General features: G+C 36.3%; 1 protein-coding gene across 1 annotated transcript in view; it reads right to left on the bottom strand.

Moving 5' to 3' along the window:
- The window catches only part of Shoc1 (shortage in chiasmata 1), a 121,120-nt gene that overhangs the window by 23,876 nt on the left and 71,464 nt on the right, over window positions 1–25,780 (bottom strand). The window contains exons 12-15 of the mRNA XM_047525047.1: window positions 23,124–23,528; window positions 21,265–21,381; window positions 7,404–7,577; window positions 1,536–1,640 (exon numbers count right to left, since the gene is read on the bottom strand). Of these exons, the coding sequence (XP_047381003.1) occupies window positions 1,536–1,640; window positions 7,404–7,577; window positions 21,265–21,381; window positions 23,124–23,528 (801 nt within the window). The remainder of the gene's footprint in view (window positions 1–1,535; window positions 1,641–7,403; window positions 7,578–21,264; window positions 21,382–23,123; window positions 23,529–25,780) is intronic.

Here is a 25,780-nt window from a genome sequence, read left to right as displayed (position 1 = left end):
TAATCCAGCTCAAGTACATAGCTCTCAATGGTCTCAATTAATCCCAGTGTAAATAGTAGTATACTTTTTTTGTGTGTGTGTGGTACTGGGGATCAAACTCAGGGCCTTGTGCTTGCGAGGCAAGCACTCTACAAGCTGAGCATCTCCCCAGCCCAATAATAGTATACTTAAAGGTGAATATCCTCCAAAAAATCTTCCATAAATATTATTTCTCTAATTCAAGGTTTTGATAAGTACTGAGCATACTGTATTTGGTCAGATGCCTGATTAAGTTATAGCTATTTTAGACAGATAACACAGTGGTTTTTCTTTCTTCTTCAACTAAACCACTTGAGTGTTGATAGTGGATTAGGTTGTCTTTTGTCCATCCCTAGACAAGTAAGGACTGGGGACTACAGTACTAGTTTAAAGTACCTGGAACAAGTATAAGGGTGTGGTGTCACAGACCCTTCTGTTTTGTGATCTTTCTTCATTATATTTCTCAGTTTCCATAAAAGAATGTCCGTTCTACAGTTAGACTATTAATGCATAATATTAAAGCAAAATATCCAGAACTTAGAATATCTGAGCTCCTGATGCTACAAAAGGAGTACAGTTGTGATTTACACCTCAGCTCAATACTTTTCAAAATTTGGAAGAGATAAATAATATTTATATATGGGTCACAGATAAGAGAAAATGTCTGTATTTTAAATCATAGAAAAATTAATTTTACCATATGTTCAAAATGGGTTCTAGAAGGTTTAAGTTATAAAACATAATCCCATAGGTATACCATTACTAAATGAGCCTAAATAATCCTGCAAATAAGGGATCTAAAGCAGTACTACAATAAAACATTTTAATGATTTTGGAAAAAAATATCTAAAATTTTCAGTATATTCAAGTTTGATTTTTATTATTCAAGTAATTCATATCCTACTTTACATACACAAGTACAAAAGAAATTACCAAATATCTTACTCTTGATAGTTTACTTATATTTCATCTAGCAAAGTTCAAAGCCACAAAAATGCAATGTATATGGCAAAATACGCAATGTATATGACAAAATAGCAAATCTCACATTAAAAAGTAGTGCATGATAATGATTATACAATCAAATCAGTGTAAGGCCATGAAAATTTTGTAATTCAGACCAGGATTAGAGAATCCTAAACCTATTTTTCTAATAGACAATACTTGTTAAAAACAATTTCTTTTAATGAACATAATTAGAATTATTTATTTAGAATTATTATATATTTATATATATAAAATGGGGTGTGACTCAGTGGTTGAGTGCTTGCTTTGCATGTATGAGGTCTGGGTTTGATTCCCCAGCACTGTCCACCTGATATATATATATATATATATATATATATATATATATATATATAAAATAATTATGTCACAATGTAAATATTCTTGGCGTAATAGAGGTGAAAGAATACTGCATAATTTCTTAAGAGGTCTATCTTTTTGAGAAAAGTAAGTTGTATCAGGTGAAATATTTTAATAGGAAAAAAATGGAAAATAAAATTTTCTCTACCAACCCAATGCTGTGTCCAAGTTGCATGTTAAAAGTACATCTCTAATTGTTACCAGAAGGTGTAAGAGAGCAGCATGCTTGTATGTCATTTCTCTTTCCTCATTCATACCTAAATAAACAAAAACAAATTTTAAAACATGAAAAATACAGTAAAATTTCAGAATATGTATCAGAATACATTCTAAAATAATAACTAAAATTTATCACGGAGTGCTTACTATAGAAACTGGTTGTTTCATAAAAATCCTATAGGAAAATTATTATGGCTTTCATTTTATGGCTGAGGAAAAAATCTTCGTGAGGTTAAGTAACTGTCCAAGGATAATTAGTGAACAAATGGTGGAGTTGGCATTTAAACTCATAGCTAACTTTAGAGTTCATGCTTTTTGTTACTTCCAAGATAGTCAATGATTTCTACTTTTGTTAGAAAAAAGGGTAAATGATTTCCAATTAAGAAATGAAAATTAAATTCATAATTTGCCAATTGGTTAACTCCAACTTAACCAGAGCAGCTCTACTTTTCTCTGTTTTATATATTGGGATTCTGTGAAATATTTATTTGAACAAAGAGTTCTAAAACTTTTAGAAATTGTTTATTCTTTTTTTTTTTTTTTTTTTTTTTTTTGGTGCGGGGGATCGAACCCAGGGCCTTGTGCTTACAAGGCAAGCACTCTACAGACTAAGTTATCTCCCCAGCCCCTCACAGATTGTTTATTCTAATCAATAAAGATTGAAGTAAATATGTAGTAGTCTTTGAGAATCAAGAGGCAACAGGGAAAAAAAAAAAAGAAGCAACAGGAAACAGGAGAACTAATTATAGGTCATATATCCCTGGAAGGACTCATGGGAACACGTCAGTCATGACCTATAATGAGTAAGAAGAGGTTGAAAAAACCATATATAGGAAACTGGAAATGTAGAAATGCTTAGAAAATGAAACAGAGACTAGAAAACCAGAAGTAGGAAGTGATCTGTCTTCTAATCTAGGTTTACTAGTTACCTGTAGGTTTAGCTTCACCTCAATTCTGGGATCAATGAAAGAATATTAAGTGCAGCAACTATGTCACGTCCTCAGGATTAAGGCACTATTGTTCCAGTGGAAACCCAAACTCATGTTTATCCTCCATTACACTTCACGAATACTTATGCCTTATATATATTTTATAATAATCACCATTCTGCTTGATGATGTTCAAGGGCGTTAGAAGCTCAATCTATATTCAATGAATTAAGAACCTGAGAATTATAGAACTCAAAAGTATATTCAGAAGTCATGATTTTTAAAAGACTTTGTGGAAATCTTGTCTTCTTCCATAAAGATCAGCTTGCTGACAATTACTGTATTCTTTACTATCTAGTATAATCATGACCACAATGCCAGCTCTCCAAAATGTGAATGCTAATTCTTTTATTTTTCACCGCTATGTTCTTCCTGTGGCTCACAGGTTTTTCAAGTAGTAAACTATAGGTTAACACTTTCAGATGATATGTTCTATCTTAATTATACCACTGTGAACTCAAGATATTGGTGACTAAAATGTTGGTCCCCCAAAGACTGGGTTCTGTATATATAAACAAACAAACAAACAACAACAAAACTCACATGATTTTCTTATAATCTTTAATGCTATGTCTAATTCTTTCTATTTTAAAAAGATGCAATGTTTAAAAAATAAATAGGACATCCAAGATTAATGAATTTAGAAAATTTATTTAAAAAACAAATCAAGTAGGTTTCAGGTAAGATGTGGTAAGCACAATGCACTGTGTTTCTTCCATTAAATATAACCATACACAAGATCTAACAGTATCTGAGGACTTCAAAAAGTACATGATAGCAGGATGATCAGAGAAGGAGGTCATATTTCAAAATGGCACCAAACAAGTGGTGAATTTCCTATGTTTTCACTTTTTAGTATTTCCTTGCCTGAACTAAAGGCAGCCCAAAACTCTGAAGTGCATAGGGACAAAAAGACCTCTAGGAGAAGTTCTCAACCCATGTTCAGAGAAGTGGAGAAGGGGTCACCTAAGGGTAAGTGAAAGTAGAAGAAAGTCCTTATTGCTTTTCTTTTTTAAAAAAATATTTTCCATTCTCTCCTGCCCCAGGTCCCCAAAATGTTAGGGTTCCCAGTGGCAATGGTATAATTAATAGCTGTCAGGCAGGTGTCTAAAACACTTTTTGAACTACAGTATGGGAACAAACATTATTTCTTGCTATATGTGAATGCAGCATGCTATTCCCTCTAATCCTCCCAGATGGTTTGTTTCCTTAACCTCAGGTTGTTTTCTCATATATATTCTACTGAATACTTGAGGGAGTTCCTTAGCAGGTATATAGGGCCCTCTGTGTGAAGTTCTGTGCTCTTTAATATTCTATTCTTGAACTCTATCTACCTTGGTATTCCTGGACTCTCAACTATTTCCTCAACTCAGACTGTCCACCAGGTTCTATCTCAGGTACCCCTCCCCATGTCACTGCCCAGTAACACTTCAGAGAGAGTAAGCTAGTGTAGTGGCAGGGCTCACCTCATTTGTTTCCCTTCTCTCAGGAATCACTATCCTTCATTGCCTGATGTTCAACGACATAAAAACTGGTTTCATGTATTTTGTATCTGTTTTCCATTGTTATTGTTGTTACTTGTAGGAGGAGGGTAAAATCTAATCCCTCTTACTCCATGTTGGCCAGAAGAAAAGTTCAGGATTGAATTTAATCTAGTTTTTTCATCTCCTTTTTTTTCAGACTCATTGGTTCAGATGGTAACAGTAATAGTTTAACTTAGTTTTGGCAATAGGAAACTAAGTTATACTACTCTATCAATCTAATCTATCTAATCTAATCTGAGAAGCAGCCAGATGGTACTCCTTACTTAGCTGAACCTCCAGTCTTGGTTTAGGGGTGGATACATAAGCTGAACTACAGTTAAGCCTTCATCTATGTCTACTTTTTGCATCCTCTAAAGTTTTACTAATTTGATATAACAATCCAAACATAAATTTATATCATTTTAAATAACGCAAACATTTTTTGAGATTCACTGTGATATATTCATATATATGTACATAGGACATTTATGTTATATTCATTCATCTTTTCTTTTCCCATCCCCTCCTTCCCTTCCCTTTATTCTCCTTTGTCTACTCCACTGAACCTTCTATTGTTCCAATCCTGCCCTTATTGTGGGTCAGCTTCTACATATTAGAGAAAACATTTGACCTTAGGATTTTTGAGATTGGCTTATTTCACTTAGCATATTTTCCAAATCCATCCATTTACCTGCAAATGCCATAATTTCATTCTCCTTTAAGGCCGGGTAATGTTCCATTGTGTATGTATACGACAGTTTCTTTATTCATTCATCTATTGAAGGGCATCTAGGTTGGTTCCACAGTTTAGCTATTATGAATTAAGCTGCTATAAACATTGATGTGGCTGCATGGCTGTAGTATGCTGATTTTAAGTCCTTTGGGTATAGACCCAGTGGGATAGCTGGGACAAATGGTGGTTCTATTCCAAGTTTTCTAAGTAATCGCCATATTACTTTCCAGAGTGACTGTACCAATTTTCAGTTCCAGCAGCAATGTATGACTGGACCTTTTCCCCCACATCCTCACCAACACTTATTGTTGCTTGTATTCTTGATAATTGTCATTCTAATTGGAGTGAGATGAAATCTTAAAGTACTTCTGATTTGCATTTCTCTAATTACTAGATATTGAACATTTTTTCCATGTTTGTTGATGGACTGTATATCTTCTTCTGTGAAGTGTCTGCTCAGTTCCTTAGCCCATTTATTGATTTTTTGGTGAAAGTTTTGTGAATTCTTTATATATCCTGGAGATTAGTGCTCTGATGTGAGTGTGGTAAACATTTTTTCCCACTCGGTAGATTCTCTCTTCATGCTGTTGACTGTTTCCTTTGCTGAGAAGCAGCTTTTTAATTTGACTCCATCTTGTTTATTAATTCTAGATTTTTTTAATCTTGCACTAAAGGAGTCTTGTTAAGGAAGTCAGGTCCTAAGCTGATATGATGAAGATTTGGGCCTACTTTTTCTTCTATTAGGAACAGGGTCTCTGGTCTAATCCCTAGGTCCTTCATCCACTTTGAGTTTTGTGCAGGGTGAGAGACAGGGGTTTATTTTCATTTTGCTACATAAGGATTTCCAGTTTCCCCAGCACCATTTGATGAAGAGGCTATCTTTTCTACAATGTATGTTTTGGCGCCTTTGTCTAGTATGAGATAACTATATGTGGGTTTGTGTCTGTCTTCTCTTCTGTACCATTGGTCTACCTGTCTATTTTGGTGCACAATACCATTCCTTTTCTGTTACTATAGCTCTGTAGTATAGTTTAAGATCTGTTATTATGATGACTCCTGCTTCACTTTTCTCGATAAAGATTGCTTTGGCTATTCTGGGTTCCTTATTTTTCCAAATGAATTTCATAATTGCATTCTCTATTTCTATGAGAAAAGACATTGGGATTTAATTGGAATTGCACTGAATCTGTACAATGCTTTTGGTAGTGCAGCCATTTTGATAATATTAATTCTGCTTATCCAAAAGCGTGGGAGATCTTTCCATCCTCTAAAGTCTTCTTTAATTTCTTTTTTTAGTGTTCTGTAGTTTTCATTGTAGAGGACTTTCACTTTTTTGTTAGATTGATTCCCAATTCCTAATTTCTTTCAGAGGATTCATCACTGATGTATAGAAATGCATTAGATTTATGGGTGTTGGTATTATATCCTGCTACTTTGCTGAATTCATTTATTAGTTCTAGAAGTTTTATGGTGGAATTTTAAAGATACTTTAAATACAGAATCATGTTATTGGCAAATAGTGATAGTGTGAATTCTTCTTTTCCTATTTATATTTCTTTAATTTCTTTGGTCTTTCTAATCGCTATGGCTAGAGTTTCAAGAACTATGTTGAACAGAAGTGGTGAGAGAGAGCATCCCTATCTCATTCCACCCTTTTACTCTTTTTTTAAATATATATATATATTTTTTTGGTTGTAGATGAACACAGTACCTTTATTTCTTTTTATGTGGTGCTGAGGATCGAACCCACTGCCTCACATGCACTAGGCAAGTGCTCTACCACAGAGTCACAACCCCAGCCCCCACCCTTTTATTCTTATAGGAAAAATCAGGAAAACTTTTTCGCATTGGTCCTTTAGGTACTTTGCATTTTAGTAGAAGAGTTAGGTGTAGCTATGACTTAGAACAAAATTGCAGAATAGAAAATGCTAAATATAATGATAGTCTTAGTTTACTGTTACTTGTATTTTTGATAATTTCCATTCTGACTGGAGTGATGTGAACTCAGTGTAGTTTTAATTTATATTTCTCTAATTGCTAGTGATGTTGAACATGTTTTCAAATATTTGTTGACTTCATATTTCTTCTTCTGTGAAGTGTCTGTTCAGTTCCTTTGTCCATTTATTGATTGAGTTATTTGGCTTATTTGGTGTTAAATTTTTTATGCTCTTTATATATCCTGGAGATTAATGCCCTATCTGAGGTGCAGGTGGCAAAGATTTTCTTCCCATTCTGTAGGCTCTCTCTTCACGCTCTTGATTGTTTCCTTTGCAGTGAAAAAGTTTTTTTTAATTTTATGCCAACCCCTTTATTGATTTTTAAATTTTATTTCTTGTGCTTTAGGAGTTGATTCCTGAGTCGATATGTTGCAGTGTTGGGCCTACATCTTCTTCTAGCAGATAGAGGGTTTCTGGTCTAATTCCTAGGTCTTTGATCCACTTTGAGTTGAGTTTTGTGCATGAGTTTTGTGAGAGATAGGGGTTAAACTTCATTCTACTACATATGGATTTCCAGTTTTCTCAGCACCTAAATCATGCAAATTTGATGTGTACTAACCTTGGTGAATGGCATCACTTAGTACTTTTTCTTGTTCCTTCAAAAAGAACCTTGTTTGGTCAAAAATAACAGTGGCAAACTTCCAAGTAGCTGGGAGGGCACAGAGGCATACAAGTTTTTTTAAGATAGGAGCAGCTGCTGCTTCTAGGAAACAGTATGCCTGGCACTGGCTATCTGCAAAAATAAAAGCATTAAAAGCAATGTTTTTATAAGAATGGTATGCTCTTTTTGATAAACCAATTAAACATGTTACTTCATAGAAACCTGAACTTACATCCAAATTATTTTGAGGTAAAAATCATGAGACAGTATATAAACTTATTTTATGATATTTATTCCATAGAAAAGTGAAAGTGCACAAAAATCCTCATAGAATTATATAATTTTATTAGAAAGGATTTATTTAGTAACTAATTTAACATAGCAAGTGTAAAGAGTCTTATAAAGAGACACACACTTTTTTTCCCTCTTCCATTATTAGCTTACAAACTCAAGCCAAATTTGTAACAATGACAAGTTGTTTCTAGTTTTCACTAGAATACCATTAAAGATGGGCATAATCTTATATAGGCCATAAATAAAATTGAACCAAAAGAAAGAAAGGTATCTGGGAACTAGTGTCATATTTCCTTGCTGATTTTAATGAGCATGATATTCCTAAGCATGTTGTGCTTTTGGAGTCAAAGAACATTGTACTTTACCATTGTACTTTACAGCAAATTTAATCAACACAGGAATCAATAGTAACTTATTTACATTACTTTGATAGTGAGTAAGAAAACAGAGAGCAACCACTTGCAGTTCACTTTCCAGAATGGGCAGCAGAGTCTGACAGGTGGAATTTGTTTTACTTTGATGGATGTAGGAAGGCAGTAGCAGTTTTAAATAACGAAGAATTAACAATTAGTGGACTGGAGTAGGGTAATGTGGAGGGGCAGAGGCAGTAAAGAGGGCATTCGAGGACTGGAAATAACTTGAAATTTAGAAGTAGAATGAAGAAATTTCTGAAATGAGTGAAGAAAATTACATGGAAAATAAAGTTTGTCCTAGGTGTACAGGAAAGGGCTTTCAAATTAAATAATTTTGAATGTATTTTAAAAGTAGCATACCTGGCGATCCAAGATGGTGGCCTAGAGGGTGACTGCACCCCCAGTCACTCCAGAACTCAAGAGTTAAGAAGGAGAGGCATTGAGAGACACGGACTGAAATAGAGCCACGGGTGAGTCTGCCCACTGGGTAAAGCTCGGCCCGGGTGGCAGGCCCAGATAGAGGTGGCTTATTGGAGCAGGGCAGGGCAGCTAGAGTCTTCCACAGGCAGCCCTGCGCACTCCGGCGGTGGGCCCCGCCCACACAGCCAGCTTCTCCAGGTTCTCGGAGCAGGCCCCCTAGTGAGAGCCTTTCTGACCAGAACAAGCTCCAAGTCCCGGAGCCAGCGCAGCGTACTCCCAGTGTACTCCGGCTCGCAAGCAGCTTCAGGGACCAGGATAGGGCAGCCAGAGACTTCCCCAAGCAGCCTGGACCCCTGCAGTGGGAGGTGCCTTTCAAGGCTAGCTTCTCGGAGCAGACCGCCCAGTGAGAGGCTTTCTACATAGAACCAGCCACAAGTCCTCGAACCAATGGAGAGCTTCGATCTGCAAGTAGCCTCTGGGATCAGGGCAGGGCAGCCAGAGACCTCTTCAGGCGGCTCTGCCCACTCCGGCCACAGACTCTTTCCACGGGGCGATCCAAGATGGCGGCCTAGAGGGTGACTGCACCCCCAGTCGCTCCAGAACCCAGGAGTTAAGAAGGGGAGGCATTGAGAGACTCAGACTGAAATAGAGCCACAGGTGAGTCTGCCCACTGGGTAAAGCTCGGCCCGGGTGGCAGGCACAGATAGAGGTGGCTTATCAGAGCAGGGCAGGGCAGCTAGAGTCTTCCCTAGGTAGCCTTCCACACTCCAGCGGTGGGCTCCTCCCACACGGCCAGGTGCACTGTGCAGGCCCCCAGTGACAGCCTTTCCGCACAGAGCCAGCTCCAAACCCTGGAACCAGTAGGGGGCTAGGGGCAGCTTTCTTTGGATGCACTGCATTATCAAATTCCTCCAAGACATCAGGCTACTGAAGGCTGGGAGGTGATACACTGGAAATCTACCGGGACACTATAAGCCAATAGCGGAAATCTGCAATATCTCGGGGTCCCACTGACAGCTGACCAATATGAGAAAACAAGGGAAGAAAATGTCCCAAACAAACCTAGATACTACATCAATAAAACCCAATGGAGCGCTTGGACTCGGAGCAACCACTGGGGCTCCGGGCGGCTGCCTGAGGAGGAGCTGCGTGGTGAGCTGTTTAGACTCAGAGTAATCGCTTCTGAACACCGGGGGTTGCCCGGAGGAAGAGGAGGAGTGCAGCAGGTCGCTTGGTCTAGGAGTGACTGCATCGGAGCCACAGGCGGTTGCCAGAGGAGGAGCGGCATCTCGAGCTGTTTGGACTCAGAACGACTGCTCCTGGGCACCGGGGGGTTGCCCGGAGGAAGAGGAGAAGTGCAGCGGGTCCCTTGGTCTAGGAGTGACTGCATCAGAGCCACAAGCGGTTGCCAGAGGAGGAGGAGAGTGGTGAGTTGATTGCACTCAAAGCGACCGCTCCTGAACACCGGTGGCCTGCCTGGAGGAGAAGCGCGGTGGGTCACTTGGTCTCAGAGCCACCGCCCCTGAACACCCGGGGGGCTGCCCCGAGGAGGAGGAGGAGGATCAGGGCGGGTCACTTGGGCTTGGAGTGACTGCCTAGGGCTACGGGCGGTTGGCGGGAGGAGGAGACACGAAGTGAGTTGCTTGGACTCCTAGTGACTGCGTCGGAAACCGGGTTGCTGTCCGGTGGAGGAGGTGTGTGGCGGGTCTCTGGGTACCGGAGCTATTGTACAGGGCTCCAGGTGGCGGTTCAGAGGAGGGGCCGCATAGCCAGGCGATTAGGTGCAGAGTAGGGTCCCAGGAGCTAGGTGGCTTCTTGCTGGAAGAGCCACACAGAGACACGCGTAGGGGCGGAGCGAAGTTTCCAGGACTTCGGGCAGATTATCTGGGAGAGGCAGTCTAAGGAGACTCACCTGCGGAGGGTGAGGCTCCCAGGCCCAGGAGGTAGGTCTGGGACCCTGGGAACATTGCAGAGGAGGACGGCCCAGCTCAGGCGGTAGTTGTGGATTGAGGGGAGCCTCTAGGAGGGGAACTGATCAGCGAGACGTTCCCACCAAGTGAGTCTTCCCTACCGGGAGAGGTTTTCCCACAGGGACGGTTAAACCAGAGACACAGACACAAATAGGCCTTGCCTCAGCCCCCAGCCTAGTTCCCCGTTGGATGACCATTGGTCAACAAGTGGAGACACCTCTGACCACTAGCAGGGAATATACGCCACCGGTCACCACCCTAGAGAGGCAGCTTCTTCGTGGAGCTCCGCATTATCAACTTCCTCCAAGACTTCAGGCTACTGAAAGATAAGAGGGGGTATACTAGCAATCTTCAGGGACATTATAAGTCGATAGAGGAAATCTGCAATATCTTAATGACCCACTGATTCCTGAACAATTTGAGAAAACAAGGGAAGAAAATGCCCCAAACAAATCTAGATGTTACATCAATAGAATCCAACGACAGCATGGCAGAAGAAATGACAGGGAGTTCAGAATGTACATAATTAAAATGATTAGGGAAGCAAACGATGAGATGAAAGAGCAAATGCAGGCATTGAATGATGAGATGAAAGAGCAAATGCAGGCATTGAATGATCGCACCAATCGACAGTTAACAGAGCAAATTCAGGAAGCAAAAGATCATTTCAATAAAGAGTTAGAGATATTGAAAAAAAAAACAAACAGAAATCCTTGAAATGAAGGAAACAATAAACCAAATTAAGAACTCCATAGAAAGCATAACCAATAGGATAGAACACCTGGAAGACAGAACTTCAGATATTGAAGACAAAATATTTAACCTTGAAAACAAAGTTGAACAAACAGAGAAGATGGTAAGAAATCATGAACAGAATCTGCAAGAACTATGGGATATCATGAAAAGGCCAAATTTGAGAATTATTGGGATTGAGGAAGGCTTAGAGAAACAAACCAAAGGAATGAACAATCTATTCAATGAAATAATATCGGAAAATTTCCCAAATCTGAAGAATCAAATGGAAAACCAAGTTCAAGAGGCTTATAGGACTCCAAATACACAAAATTACAACAGACCCACACCAAGGCACATTATAATGAAAATACCTAACATACAAAATAAAGACAGAATTTTAAAGACTGTGAGAGAAAAGAACCAAATTACATTCAGGGGGAAACCAATACGGATATCAGCAGATTTTTCAATCCAGACCCTAAAAGCTAGAAGGGCCTGGAACAACATTTACCAAGCCCTGAAAGAAAATGGATGCCAACCAAGAATCTCATACCCAGCAAAGCTTACCTTCAAATTTCACGATGAAATAAAATCTTTCCATGATAAACAAAAGCTAAAAGAATTTACAAAAAGAAAGCCAGCATTACAGAACATTCTCGGCAAAATATTTCATGAGGAAGAAATAAAAAATAAAGAAGCAAATCAGCAAAGGGAGGAATTATCCTAAAGGAACTATAAAATAAAGGAGGAACCAAGATGTGTCAAAAAATAAATAAATAAATAAATAAAATTTTAAATATGAACCAAATGACCGGGAATACAAATCATATCTCAATAATAACCCTGAATGTTAATGGCCTGAATTCATCAATCAAAAGACATAGACTGGCGGATTGGATTAAAAAGAAAGATCCAACAATATGTTGCCTGCAAGAGACTCACCTCATAGAAAGAGATACCCATAGACTAAAGGTGAAAGGATGGGGAAAAACATACCATGCACATGGACTCAGCAAAAAAGCTGGAGTATCCATCCTCATTTCAGATAATGTGGACTTCAAGCCAATGTCAGTCAGAAGGGATAAGGAAGGACGTTTCATACTGCTTAAGGGAAGCATAAATCAGCAAGATATAACAATCATAAACATCTATGCCCCAAACAGTGGCTCATCCATGTATGTTAAACAAATCCTTCTCAATAACAATAACACAATCAATAATTTAGACTTAACAGACATTTATAGAATATACTATCCAACCAAGAGCGAATACACTTTCTTCTCAGCAGCACATGGATCCTTCTCTAAAATAGATCATATATTATGCCACAAAGCTAATGTCAGCAAATACAAGAAGATAGACACACTACCTTGTATTCTATCAGATCATAATGGATTGAAGTTACAAATTAATGAAAGAGTAAAAAACAGAAACTACTCCAACACCTGGAGATTAAACAATATGCTATTATATGATGAAAGGATAACAGAAGATATTAGGAAGGAAATTAAAAAATTCTTAGAGGTAAACGAGAACAAAGAAACATCATATCAAAATCTCTGGGACACTATGAAAGCAGTACTTAGAGGAAGATTTATTTCATGGAGCGCATTTAATAAAAGAAGTAAAACTCAAAAAATAAACGACCTAACACTATAGCTCAAAGCCCTAGAAAAGAAGAACAGACCAAAACCAAAAGAAGTAGAAGACAGGAATAGTCAAACTCAGAGCTGAAATCAACGAAATTGAAACAAAAGAAACAATACAAAAAATTGACAAAATAAATAGTTGGTTCTTCGAAAAAATAAACAAAATTGATAAACCTTTAGCCACACTAACAAAGAGAAGACGAGAGAAAACCCAAATCACTAAAATTCGGAATGAACAAGGAAATATCACAACAGACACGACTGAAATACAAAACATAATTAGAAGCTATTTTGAAAATCTATACTCCAACAAAACAGAAAACCTCGAAGACATCAACAGGTTTCTAGAGACATATGAATTGCCTAAACTAAAGGAGGAGGACATACACAATTTAAATAGACCAATTTCAAGTAATGAAATAGAAGAAGTCATCAAAAGCCTACCAACAAAGAAAAGTCCACGACCAGATGGGTTCTGAGCCGAGTTCTACAAAACTTTTAAAGAAGAGCTCATTCCAATACTTCTCAAAGTATTCCATAAAATAGAAGAGGAGGGAACCCTCCCAAACTCATTCTATGAAGCCAATATTACCCTGATACCTAAACCAGACAGAGACACATCGAGGAAAGAAAATTTCAGACCAATATCCTTAATGAACATTGACACAAAAATTCTCAACAAAATTTTAGCAAATCGTATACAAAAACATAATAAAAAGATAGTGCACCATGATCAAGTGGGTTTCAACCCAGGGATGCAAGGTTGGTTCAACATCAGGAAATCAATAAATGTAATTCACCATATCAATAGACTTAAAAGTCAAGAATCACATGATTATTTCGATAGATGCAGAAAAAGCATTTGATAAAATACAGCATCCCTTCATGCTCAAAACACTAGAAAAAATAGGGATAGTGGGAACATTCCTTAACATTGTAAAGGCCATCTACGCTAAGCCCATGGCTAATATTATTCTAAATGGTGAAAAACTGAAAGCATTCCCTCTAAAAACTGGAACAAGGCAGGGATGCCCTCTTTCACCACTTCTATTCAATATCGTCCTTGAAACTCTAGCCAGAGCAATTAGACAGACCAAAGAAATTAAAGGGATACGAATAGGAAAAGAAGAACTCAAACTATGCCTATTTGCTGATGATATGATTGTATACTTAGAGGAACCAGGAAATTCCACCAGAAAACTGTTAGATCTCATAAGTGAATTCAGTAAAGTAGCGGGATATAAGATCAATGCACATAAATCTAAGGCATTTCTATACATAAGCGATGAATCTTCAGAAAGAGAAATTAGGAAAACTACCCCATTCACAATAGTTTCAAAAAAAATAAAATACTTGGGAATCAATCTCACAAAAGAGGTGAAAGACCTCCACAATGAGAACTACAGAACACTAAAGAAAGAAATTAAAGAAAACCTTAGAAGATGGAAAGATCTCCCATGTTCTTGGATAGGCAGAATTAATATTGTCAAAATGGCCATACTACCAAAAGTGCTATACAGATTTAATGCAATTCCAATTAAAATCCCAATGATGTACCTTGCAGAAATAGAGCAAGCAATTATGAAATTCATCTGGAAGAATAAAAAACCCAGAATAGCTAAAGCAATCCTTGGCAGAAAGAGTGAAGCAGGGGGTATCGCAATACCAGATCTTCAACTCTACTACAAAGCAATAGTAACAAAAACGGCATGGTACTGGTACCAAAATAGAAAGGTGGATCAATGGTACAGAATAGAGGACACGGACACAAACCCAAATAAATACAATTTTCTCATACTAGACAAAGGGGCCAAAAATATGCAATGGAGAAAAGATAGCCTCTTCAACAAATGGTGCTGGGAGAATTGGAAATCCATATGCAACAGAATGAAACTAAACCCATATCTCTCACCATGCATGAAACTAAACTCAAAATGGATTAAGGACCTTGGAATCAGACCAGAGACCTTGCATCTTATAGAAGAAAAAGTAAGTCCAGAGCTTCAACATGTCGGTTTAGGACAAGACTTCCTCAACAGGACTCCAATAGCACAAGAAATAAAAGCAAGAATTAATAACTGGGATAGATTCAAACTAAAAAGCTTTCTCTCAGCAAAGGAAACTATCAGCAATGCGAAAAAAGAGCCTACAGAGTGGGAGAAAATCTTTGCCAATCATACTTCAGATAGAGCGCTAATCTCCAGAATCTATAAAGAACTAAAAAAACTCTACACCAAGAATGCAAGTAATCCAATCGACAAATGGGCTAAGGAAATGAATAGACACTTCACAGAAGAAGATCTATAAGCAATCAACAAACATATGGAAAAATGTTCAACATCTCTAGTAATAAGAGAAATGCAAATCAAAACCACCCTAAGATTCCATCTCACCCCAATTAGAATGGCATTATCAAGAATACAAGCAACAACAGGTGTTGGCGAGGATGTGGGGAGAAAGGTACACTCATACATTGCTGGTGGGGCTGCAAATTAGTGCAGCCACTCTGGAAAGCAGTATGGAGACTCCTTAGAAAACTTGGAATGGAACCACCATTTGACCCAGCTATCCCACTCCTTGGCCTATACCCAAAGGATTTAAAATCAGCATACTACAGACATACAGCCACATCAATGTTCATAGCTGCTCAGTTCACAATAGCCAGATTGTGGAACCAACCTAGATGTCCTTCAATTGATGAATGGATAAAGAAAATGTGATATATATGTACAATGGAATATTACTCTGCCATAAAGAATGATAAAATTATGGCATTTGCAGGCAAATGGATGAAACTGGAGAATATCATGCTAAGTGAGAGAAGCCAATGTCAAAAAACCAAAGGAAGAATGATATTGCTAATAAGTGGATGAGGACACATAATGTGGGGTGGGAAGAGTTAGTATTAGGTTTAGAGTTAGGTTTAGGGAGGGGGGCTAAGAATGGAGGAAGGAAGGACTGTATAGAGAGAAAAGAGGGGTGGGAGGGGTGGGGGTAAGGGAAAAAAATAACAGAATGCATCAAACATTACCCTATGTAAATTTATGATTACACAAATGGTATGCCTTTACGCCATGTACAAATAGAGAAACAACATGTATCCCATTTGTGTACAATAATAAAAAAAATAAATAAATAATTAAAAAAAAAAAAAACCAATGACAGCACAGCAGAAGAAATGTCAGAAAGGGAGTTCAGAATGTACATAATTAAAACCATCAGGGAAGCAAATGAGGAGATGAAAGAGCAAATGCAGGCATTGAAGGAGGAGATGAAAGAGCAAATGCAGGCATTAAATGATCGCACCAATCAACAGTTAAAAGACCAAATACAGGAAGCAAGAGATCATTTCAATAAAGAGTTAGAGATACTGAAAAAAAAACAAACAAACTGAAATACTTGAAATGAAGGAAACAATAAACCAAGTTAAAAACTCCATAGAAAGCATAACCAATAGGATAGAACACCTGGAAGACAGAACCTCAGACATTGAAGACAAATTATTTAATCTTGAAAACAAAGTTGGCCAAACAGAGAAGATGGTAAGAAATTATGAACAGAATCTACAAGAATTATGGGATATCATGAAAAGGCCAAATTTAAGAATTTTTGGGATTGAGGAAGGCTTAGAGAAACAAACCAAAGGAATGAACAATCTATTCAATGAAATAATATCAGAAAATTTCCCAAATCTGAAGAATCAAATGGAAAACCAAGTACAAGAGGCTTATAGAACTCCAAACATACAAAATTACAACAGACCCACACCAAGGCACATTATAATGAAAATACCTAACATACAAAATAAAGACAGAATTTTAAAGGCCGTGAGAGAAAAGAATCAAATTACATTCAGAGGGAAACCAATAAGAATATCAGCAGATTTTTCAATCCAGACCCTAAAAGCTAGAAGGGCCTGGAACAACATATACCAAGCCCTGAAAGAAAACGGATGCCAACCAAGAATCTTATACCCAGCAAAACTTACCTTCAAGTTTGATGATGAAATAAGATCCTTCCATGATAAACAAAAGCTAAAGGAATTTACAAAAAGAAAACCAGCATTACAGAACATTCTCAGCAAAATATTCCATGAGGAAGAGATGAAAAACTACGATGCAAATCAGCAACAGGAGGCGCTAGCCTAAAGGAATAGCCAAATAAAGGAGAAACCAAATCATGTCAAAAACAAATATGAGTCAATTGACTGGGAATACAAATCGTATCACAATAATAACCCTGAATGTTAATGACCTGAACTCATCAATCAAAAGACATAGACTGGCAGATTGGATTTAAAAGAAAAATCCAACAATATGCTGCCTGCAAGAGACTCATCTCATAGAAAGAGACACCCATAGACTAAAGGTGAAAGGATGGGGAAAAACATACCATGCACACGGACACAGCAAAAAAGCTGGAGTATCCATCCTCATTTCAGATAATGTGGACTTCAAACCAAAACTAGTCAGAAGGGATAAAGAAGGACATTACATGCTGCTTAAGGGAAGCATAAATCAGCAAGACATAACAATCATAAATATCTATGCCCCGAACATTGGCTCATCCACGTACGTCAAACAAATCCTTCTCAATTCCAGAAATCAAATAGACCACAACACAGTAATACTAGGCGATTTTAACACACCTCTCTCACCACTGGATAGATCGTCCAAACAAAAATTGAATAAAGAAACTATAGATCTCAACAACACAATCAACAATTTGGACTTAATGGACATATATAGAATATACAATCCAACAAAGAACGAATACACTTTCTTCTCAGCAGCACATGGATCCTTCTCTAAAATAGACCATATTTTATACCACAAAGCTACTGTTAGCAAATACAAGAAGATAGAGATACTACCTTGTACTCTATCAGATCATAATGGATTGAAATTAGAAATAAATGACAGAATAAAAAACAGAAACTTCTCCAATACATGGAGATTAAATAATACACTATTATATGATGAATGGATAACAGAAGACATCAGGAGGGAAATAAAAAAATTCTTAGAAGTAAACGAGAACAAAGACACATCATATCAAAATCTCTGGGACACTATGAAAGCAGTACTTAGAGGAAGATTTATTTCATGGGGCGCATTCAAAAAAGAAGTAGAAATCAACAAATAAACGACTTAACACTACAGCTCAAAGCGCTAGAAAAAGAAGAGCAGACCAATACCAAAAGTAGTAGAAGACAGGAAATAGTTAAAATCAGAGCCAAAATCAACGAAATCGAAACAAAAGAAACAATTGGAAAATTAACAAAATAAATAGTTGGTTCTTTGAAAAAATAAATAAAATTGATAAACCCTTAGCCACACTAACAAAGAGAAAGAGGGAGAAAACTCAAATTACTAAAATTCGGAATGAACAAGGAAACATCACAACAGACACGACTGAAATACAAAACATAATTAGAAGCTATTTTGAAAATCTATACTCCAACAAAACAGAAACCTCGAAGACATCAACAAATTTCTAGAGACATATGAATTACCTAAACTGAACGAGGAGGACATACACAACTTAAATAAACCAATTTCAAGCAATGAAATAGAAGAGGTCATCAAAAGCCTACCAACAAAGAAAAGTCCAGGACCAAATGGGTTCTCAGCCGAGTTCTACAAAACCTTTAAAGAAGAGCTCATTCCAATACTCCTCAAAGTATTCCATGAAATAGAAGAGGAGGGAACCCTACCAAACTCATTCTATGAAGCCAATATTACCCTGATACCTAAACCAGACAGAGACACATCGAGGAAAGAAAATTTCAGACCAATATCCTTAATGAACATCGACGCAAAAATTCTCAACAAAATTTTAGCAAATCGCATACAGATATATATTAAAAAGATAGTGCACCACGATCAAGCGGGTTTTATCCCAGGGATGCAAGGTTGGTTCAATATTCGGAAATCAATAAATGTCATTCACCATATCAACAGACTTAAAGTTAAGAACCACATGATTATTTCAATAGATGCAGAAAAAGCATTCGATAAAATACAGCATCCCTTCATGCTCAAAACACTAGAAAAAATTGGGGTAGTGGGAACATTCCTTAACATTATAAAGGCCATCTACGCTAAGCCCATGGCCAATATCATTCTTAATGGTGAAAAACTGAAAGCGTTCCCCCTAAAAACTGGAACAAGGCAGGGATGCCCTCTTTCACCACTTCTATTCAACATCGTCCTTGAGACTCTAGCCAGAACAATTAGACAAACCAAAGGAATTAAAGGGATACGAATAGGAAAAGAAGAACTCAAACTATCCCTGTTCGCTGATGACATGATTATATATTTAGAGGAACCTGGAAATTCCACCAGAAAACTTTTAGAACTCATAAGTGAATTCAGTAAAGTAGCAGGTTACAAGATCAATGCTCATAAATCTAATGCATTTTTATACATAAGTGATGAATCTTCAGAAAGAGAAATTAGGAAAATACCCCTTTCACAATAGCATCAAAAAAATAAAATACTTGGGAATCAATCTTACAAAAGAGGTGAAAGACCTCTACAATGAGAACTACAGAACACTAAAGAAAGAAATTAAAGAAAACCTTAGAAGATGGAAAGATCTCCCATGTTCCTGGATAGGCAGAATTAATATTGTCAAAATGGCCATACTACCAAAAGTGCTATACAGATTTAATGCAATTCCAATTAAAATCCCAATGATGTACCTTGCAGAAATAGAGCAAGCAATTATGAAATTCATCTGGAAGAATGGAAAACCTAGAATAGCTAAAGCAATCCTCAGTAGCAAGAGCGAAGCAGGGGGTATTGCAATACCAGATCTTCAACTCTACTACAAAGCAATAGTAACAAAAACGGCATGGTATTGGTACCAAAATAGACAGGTAGATCAATGGTACAGAATAGAGGACATGGACACAAACCCAAATAAATACAATTTTCTCATACTAGACAAAGGTTCCAAAAATATGCAATGGAGAAAAGATAGCCTCTTCAACAAATGGTGCTGGGAAAACTGGAAAACCATATGCAATAGAATGAAATTAAACCCCTATCTCTCACCCTACACAAAACTCAACTCAAAATGGATCAAGGACCTTGGAATCAGACCAGAGACCCTGCATCTTATAGAAGAAAAAGTAGGTCCAAATCTTCAACTTGTTGGCTTAGGATCAGACTTCCTCAACAGGACTCCAATAGCACAAGAAATAAAAGCAAGAATCAACAACTGGGATAGATTCAAACTAAAAAGCTTTCTCTCAGCAAAGGAAACTATCAGCAATGTGAAGAGAGAGCCTACAGAGTGGGAGAATATCTTTGCCAACCATACTTCAGATAGAGCGCTGATTTCCAGAATCTATAAAGAGCTCAAAAAACTCTACACGAAGAATACAAATAATCCAATCAACAAATGGGCTAAGGAGATGAACAGACACTTCACAGAAGATGATGTACAAGTAATCAACAGATATATGAAAAAATGTTCAACATCCCTAGTAATAAGGGAAATGCAAATCAAAACTACCCTAAGATTTCATCTCACCCCAATTAGAATGGCGATTATCAAGAACACAAGTAACAATAGGTGTTGGGGATGATGTGGTGAAAAAGGAACACTCATACATTGCTGGTGGGGTTGCAAATTAGTGCAGCCACTCTGGAAAGCAGTGTGGAGATTCTTCAGAAAGCTTGGAATGGAAACACCATTTGACCAAGCTATCCCACTCCTTGGCCTATACCCAAAGGACTTAAAATCAGCATACTACAGAGATACAGCCACATCAATGTTCATTGCTGCTCAATTCACCATAGCCAGATTGTGGAACCAACCTAGATGCCCTTCAGTTGATGAATGGATAAAGAAACTGTGGCATATATATACAATGGAATATTACTCCGCAATGAAGAATGATAAAATTATGGCATTTGCAGGCAAATGGTCGAAATTGGAGAATATCATGCTAAGTGAGATAAGCTAATCTCAAAAAACCAAAGGACAAATGATCTCGCTGATAAGCGGATGAGGACATATAATGGGGGGTGGGAGGGGTTAGCATTAGGTTTAGGGTTAGGTTTAGGGTTAGGGATAAGGAGAGCGGTAAGAATGAAGGAAAGAAGGACTGTATAGAGGGAAAAGAGGGGTGGGAGGGGCGGGGGGGGGAAGGGAAAAAATAATCAAACATCATTGCCCTATGTAAACATATGATTACACAAATGGTATGCCTTGACTCTATGTACAAATAGAGAAACATGTATTCCATTTGTATACAATAATAAAAAAAATAAATAAAAATAAAAAAATAAAAAAAAAATAAAAATAAAAAATAAAAGTAGCATACCTGATGCTTGAACCTCAAGGACATCATCCACTCCCCTTTTCTCAGGCATTTTTTTAGTGGAAATAACTGGACTCTGTTCTTGAAGAGTCAAAGAATATTCTTCTTTATCTTGAAATTCTAACAAAAATATTAATATTACATTGTTCAGGAGAAACTTAATGCTTTAATTCAGCTTTAACACTTTCTAAAATATGCTCATAATTGCTAAACTTCTTCACTGCAATATATCAGTATTAAATTGAACAAACTCATCAGATCAATAAGGCTATGACAACACTGTGCTGGATAAGAAGATAGATGATAAAATTGGGAAGAATGTTGTCATCAAATCAGTATTTCATCATCAGTTCTGATGTGAGCTTTGTTTCCTCATGTGTTTATATGGACAAATATACCTATTTTAAATACTGTTATAAAGATTAAACACCAAGTACAGTTCCTGACACATAAAAGGCTCATGCCATTCTACATCATTTCCCTGTGACATTCATTCCCACAAGCTTATGCCCAATTTATTCACTTTTTTCAAATTTACCGTTTAGCTTATTATTTCTACACACTCTGGGGAAAATGTATAAAAAAGTAAAGTGGCCAGGAACATACCACTAATTGAGAAAGCATCAGAGTACAGAAGCATTTCCAACTAATGTTCCTTTAATTTTTTAGTAAATTAATGGCTATTTTTATAAGAAAATATTTTTTTATCCTTTTTTCTTTTCTTGCTACTTTTTCTCATTTATGTTGCTAATACATCCTATTACAACCTATTAAGTATGACAACCAGACAAGGATGTCAGTGTTAATTTTGGAGTGAATTCCTTTTTTAACAAATATAAGTAGACTCTGAAAACATTAAGAATTATGAAAATAAATATTTTAAATGATTCTTATTTTAATCATATCTATAACATAATTCTTTATATTTTGCTCCTCCTTCTATGTAGAAGTTATGCTTGAATTATAGTATAAACATTGCTTAGAATAATCTCAGTTACATGTAGAATTATCACCTAGCAAGGTAAGTTTAAGATGGTCAAACTATTACATAAAAGGGAACTTTAAGGTGAATATATATAAACATAAAGGATCACAAAATTCTGAAATATTTAAATTCTATTCTGCATTTTTACAAGTTTTTTTCACCATAAAAATGCACTGACTGACAAAGTAATACAATTCTAAGAAGAGCTACAAAAGGCCAACACATCTTTTGGAAAAGTATATGTAATCACTGTGATATTAAGAACTAAATATATATATATTTATTAATATATAATAAGTGCCACTATTAAGAAATAAATATATATATATATATTTATTTAAACCCAAAGTGAAAAGATTTGACACATTTCATTACCTTTGATGTGGTTATAAGTGGGAAACAAGACAATGACAACTCAAACAGAAACTTGTTGATAACAGTAGAAAGTGTAGTAAGCAATTAAATGGGGAAAAAGTCCTTAAATACACATTAAAATATAAGTTAAAATATTGAGATAGGGCTGTCAGCTAATAGCGAATAAAGAATGGCAGAATGATCAATATAAGTTAGAAATACTATGAACTTGTATGGCCCAGTTGTAGAAAGCAAGTTTTCCAGATAGTGACTTTTGTTACAAATTCAAATGTAACTTTTAAATTTTTTTGGAAATATATATGTACATCTATATCTAAATCTATATTTATTATTATATACCCATATCCATCTCCACATACAAGTATCATCAATGGTATTTTCTTTGACTGTGAAAAATATAATTTTATCTAAAACAACTTTATTTCTTTGTCTTTTATAATAAATTATGTACTTTGTCTTTACACCTATCAAAGCTATGCCAAAATATTGCTAAATTGCCTACCATCTTTTTTATCATGGTCTGTGACTTCAGTCTTTGAGGTGCAAGTTTTGTATTTATTTCGCAGCATAATAAAGTCACTCAAAAGGTCCAAATCATTCTCCCGCTTTTTACCATGTTCAAAAGAAGCTATTTTAATTCTTGAAGAGGAAGATGATTCAGTGGATGGCACTATGCAGTCATGTTCAACATGATCTTTGTTTTCCTTCTTTTGGCTTGTTTTATCAAGTAGTTCCTGATCTTCCTTTTTTGGTCTTTCAACAGATACACATTCATCAGACAAACACAAAAGAGCTGGTACTTCTTTTGTCAGGGATGGGCTCTTTTGTAGCAGCAACATATGATCATTTATAGATTTCTCATTACTAAGTACAGTTGATGAGGGACAGTCTTTATGTTCTAGCTGTGCTGAAAACAGAAAATAAAAAACCCAAATAACTTTCATACTTAAATGAGTATTCTGTTAGGGTATTGGATACCATTTAGTTGTAGTTTCTTTAAACATAATTTGATCCTTAGGAGTATTTGTTTACTGTTTTAAAAATCAATTTTGGTCTAAATAAATGAAAATATAAAAAGATAGAAATTTAACACCTCTTTTTCTTTCTATAGGAGCTGGGTTGCCAGGCAAAGAAAGATTTCCAGAAAAGTCCTATTGCTAATAGGCTTATTATGAGTCACACCTTTGGAGTTAACAATTGCCAAAATTTAGGTACAAAGCAAACCACAGACTGTAAAAAAATACTTGCAACATATGTATAACTGACAAAGGACTATATCCAAAATGTCCAGAAAAGACAAATCTATAGTGAGAGAAGAAATAATAGTTCTACCACTAGGCAAAATGGGGAGTGACTGCTAACAGATGGGGTTTCTTTTTAGGGTAATAAAGTGTTCTCAAATAGTCTCTAGTGATGATTGTATACCTCTGTGATTATACTAAAAGTCACTGAGTGGTATACTTTAAATGGATTAATTGTATGGCATGGGAATTATATCACAATAAAGTCCGATTTCTTAAAGAAGATAAATAAAGGCCAATGAACATGTAAAAAGACTATCCCCATCATTAGTCATTAGGGAAATACAAATTAAAATCACAATGAACTACTACAACATACCAATTAGTGTTGATAGGATACAGAGTAACTAGAACTCTCACATATTGCTGGTACAATGGCAAAATCACTTCAGAAAATAATTTAATAGTTTCTTATAAAATTAAACACATCTACCTCCAGATTCAATAATTCTAATTCTAGACATTCACTCATGAGAAATGATAACATGTATAGCATGCCCACAAAAACTTGTACAAGAATATTCAGTTTTATTTTCAATAATAAAATAATAAAAAACTGGGAAAGAAAGACTGGAGATAATCTTTGTACATCTAAATAATAAAAAATTCAATAAAAAAATGAACTAGAGATGTACATAGCATGGATGAATCTCAAAATGTGTTATGTTGAGTGAAAGAATTCAGGCACAAAATAGTTCATACTATATGATTCTATAAAAGAAATTCTACAATAGGGGAAACTAACAGTGACAGAAGTAGACGAGGGTGTTCCAAAACTCAGGGGTGAAGGTGGGTGGTAGAGAAGAGTGATATGGAGGGAGAATGACTGAAAAAGGACATAAGGGAACTTTTGGTAATGGAAATATTCTGCTGAATCTTTGTGTGTGTGTGTGTGTGGTGCTGGGGATTGAGCCCAAGGCCTTGTGCATGTGAGGCAACCACACTACCAACTGAGGTATATCCCCAGCCCTTCTGTTATGTCTTAATTGTGGTGTAGCTCTGCAGGTATTTACACTTGTCAAAATGCATCAAACTGTACAATTAAAATAGGTGCAGTTTATTATATATAAATTATACCCTATAAGGTTGATTTGAAAAAAACTGAAATGCCTCTAGAGTCAACTAAATAATGTGAATGAGTGAAGTAAATGGCAAGGGCTTAAATCATAATCTTTAGAAAGATAGTTACTGCACAAACTCATTTTAAAATAATAATATATATTTCAAAAAGGTATAATTCATGTTAAATATGTTCTGTTTACTATAATGGCATTCATAGAACCAAACTAGCAAAACAACATGCAAAATATATTAGACTTCTTAAATTGTATAAGTAAAAAAATACTAAATTAGTATACACTAAGGGAGATTTCTTTTACCAGTATGAGGATTGAATCCAGGACTTCATATGTTCTAAACAGGTGCACTGCATATCACTGAACTCCTGACTGAGCCCCAGACTCAGTTTGTTGTTGTTGTTGTTGTTGAAAAGAGATTACTAGAAGTTTAGCTCTCAGGTCAAAAATAGTTAATGCAAAATACTGATATAAATATAAACTATACTAATAATTATTTATAAAAGGAAATAACATCAATTGAAAATGACTAGAAATTTAAAAACAGTCTCTAGAATTTTAGGACAGAATTGGATTTTAGGATCCGCTAGCCAAATTTCTTTCTTTCTTTCTTTTTTTGTTTTGAGAAAGTAAAGTCCAGGGAAGCCAAAAATTCTGGCACAGCTAAAGCCAATAATGAATGCTAGAATTTGGTTTTATTTTCATAATCACTGAGAAGAAACCCAGTTATCTAACTTTTTTCATTGTGAAAATGCTCACACAAGTTATATTTATTATTATGT

The sequence above is a fragment of the Sciurus carolinensis genome, chromosome 14 (genome assembly GCF_902686445.1).
Source record: "Sciurus carolinensis chromosome 14, mSciCar1.2, whole genome shotgun sequence".
In the NCBI taxonomy this organism is placed as follows: Eukaryota; Metazoa; Chordata; class Mammalia; order Rodentia; family Sciuridae; genus Sciurus; species Sciurus carolinensis.
The sequence above is the reverse complement of the archived record's forward strand: the minus strand, read 5'-3'. Positions and strand labels throughout refer to the sequence as shown.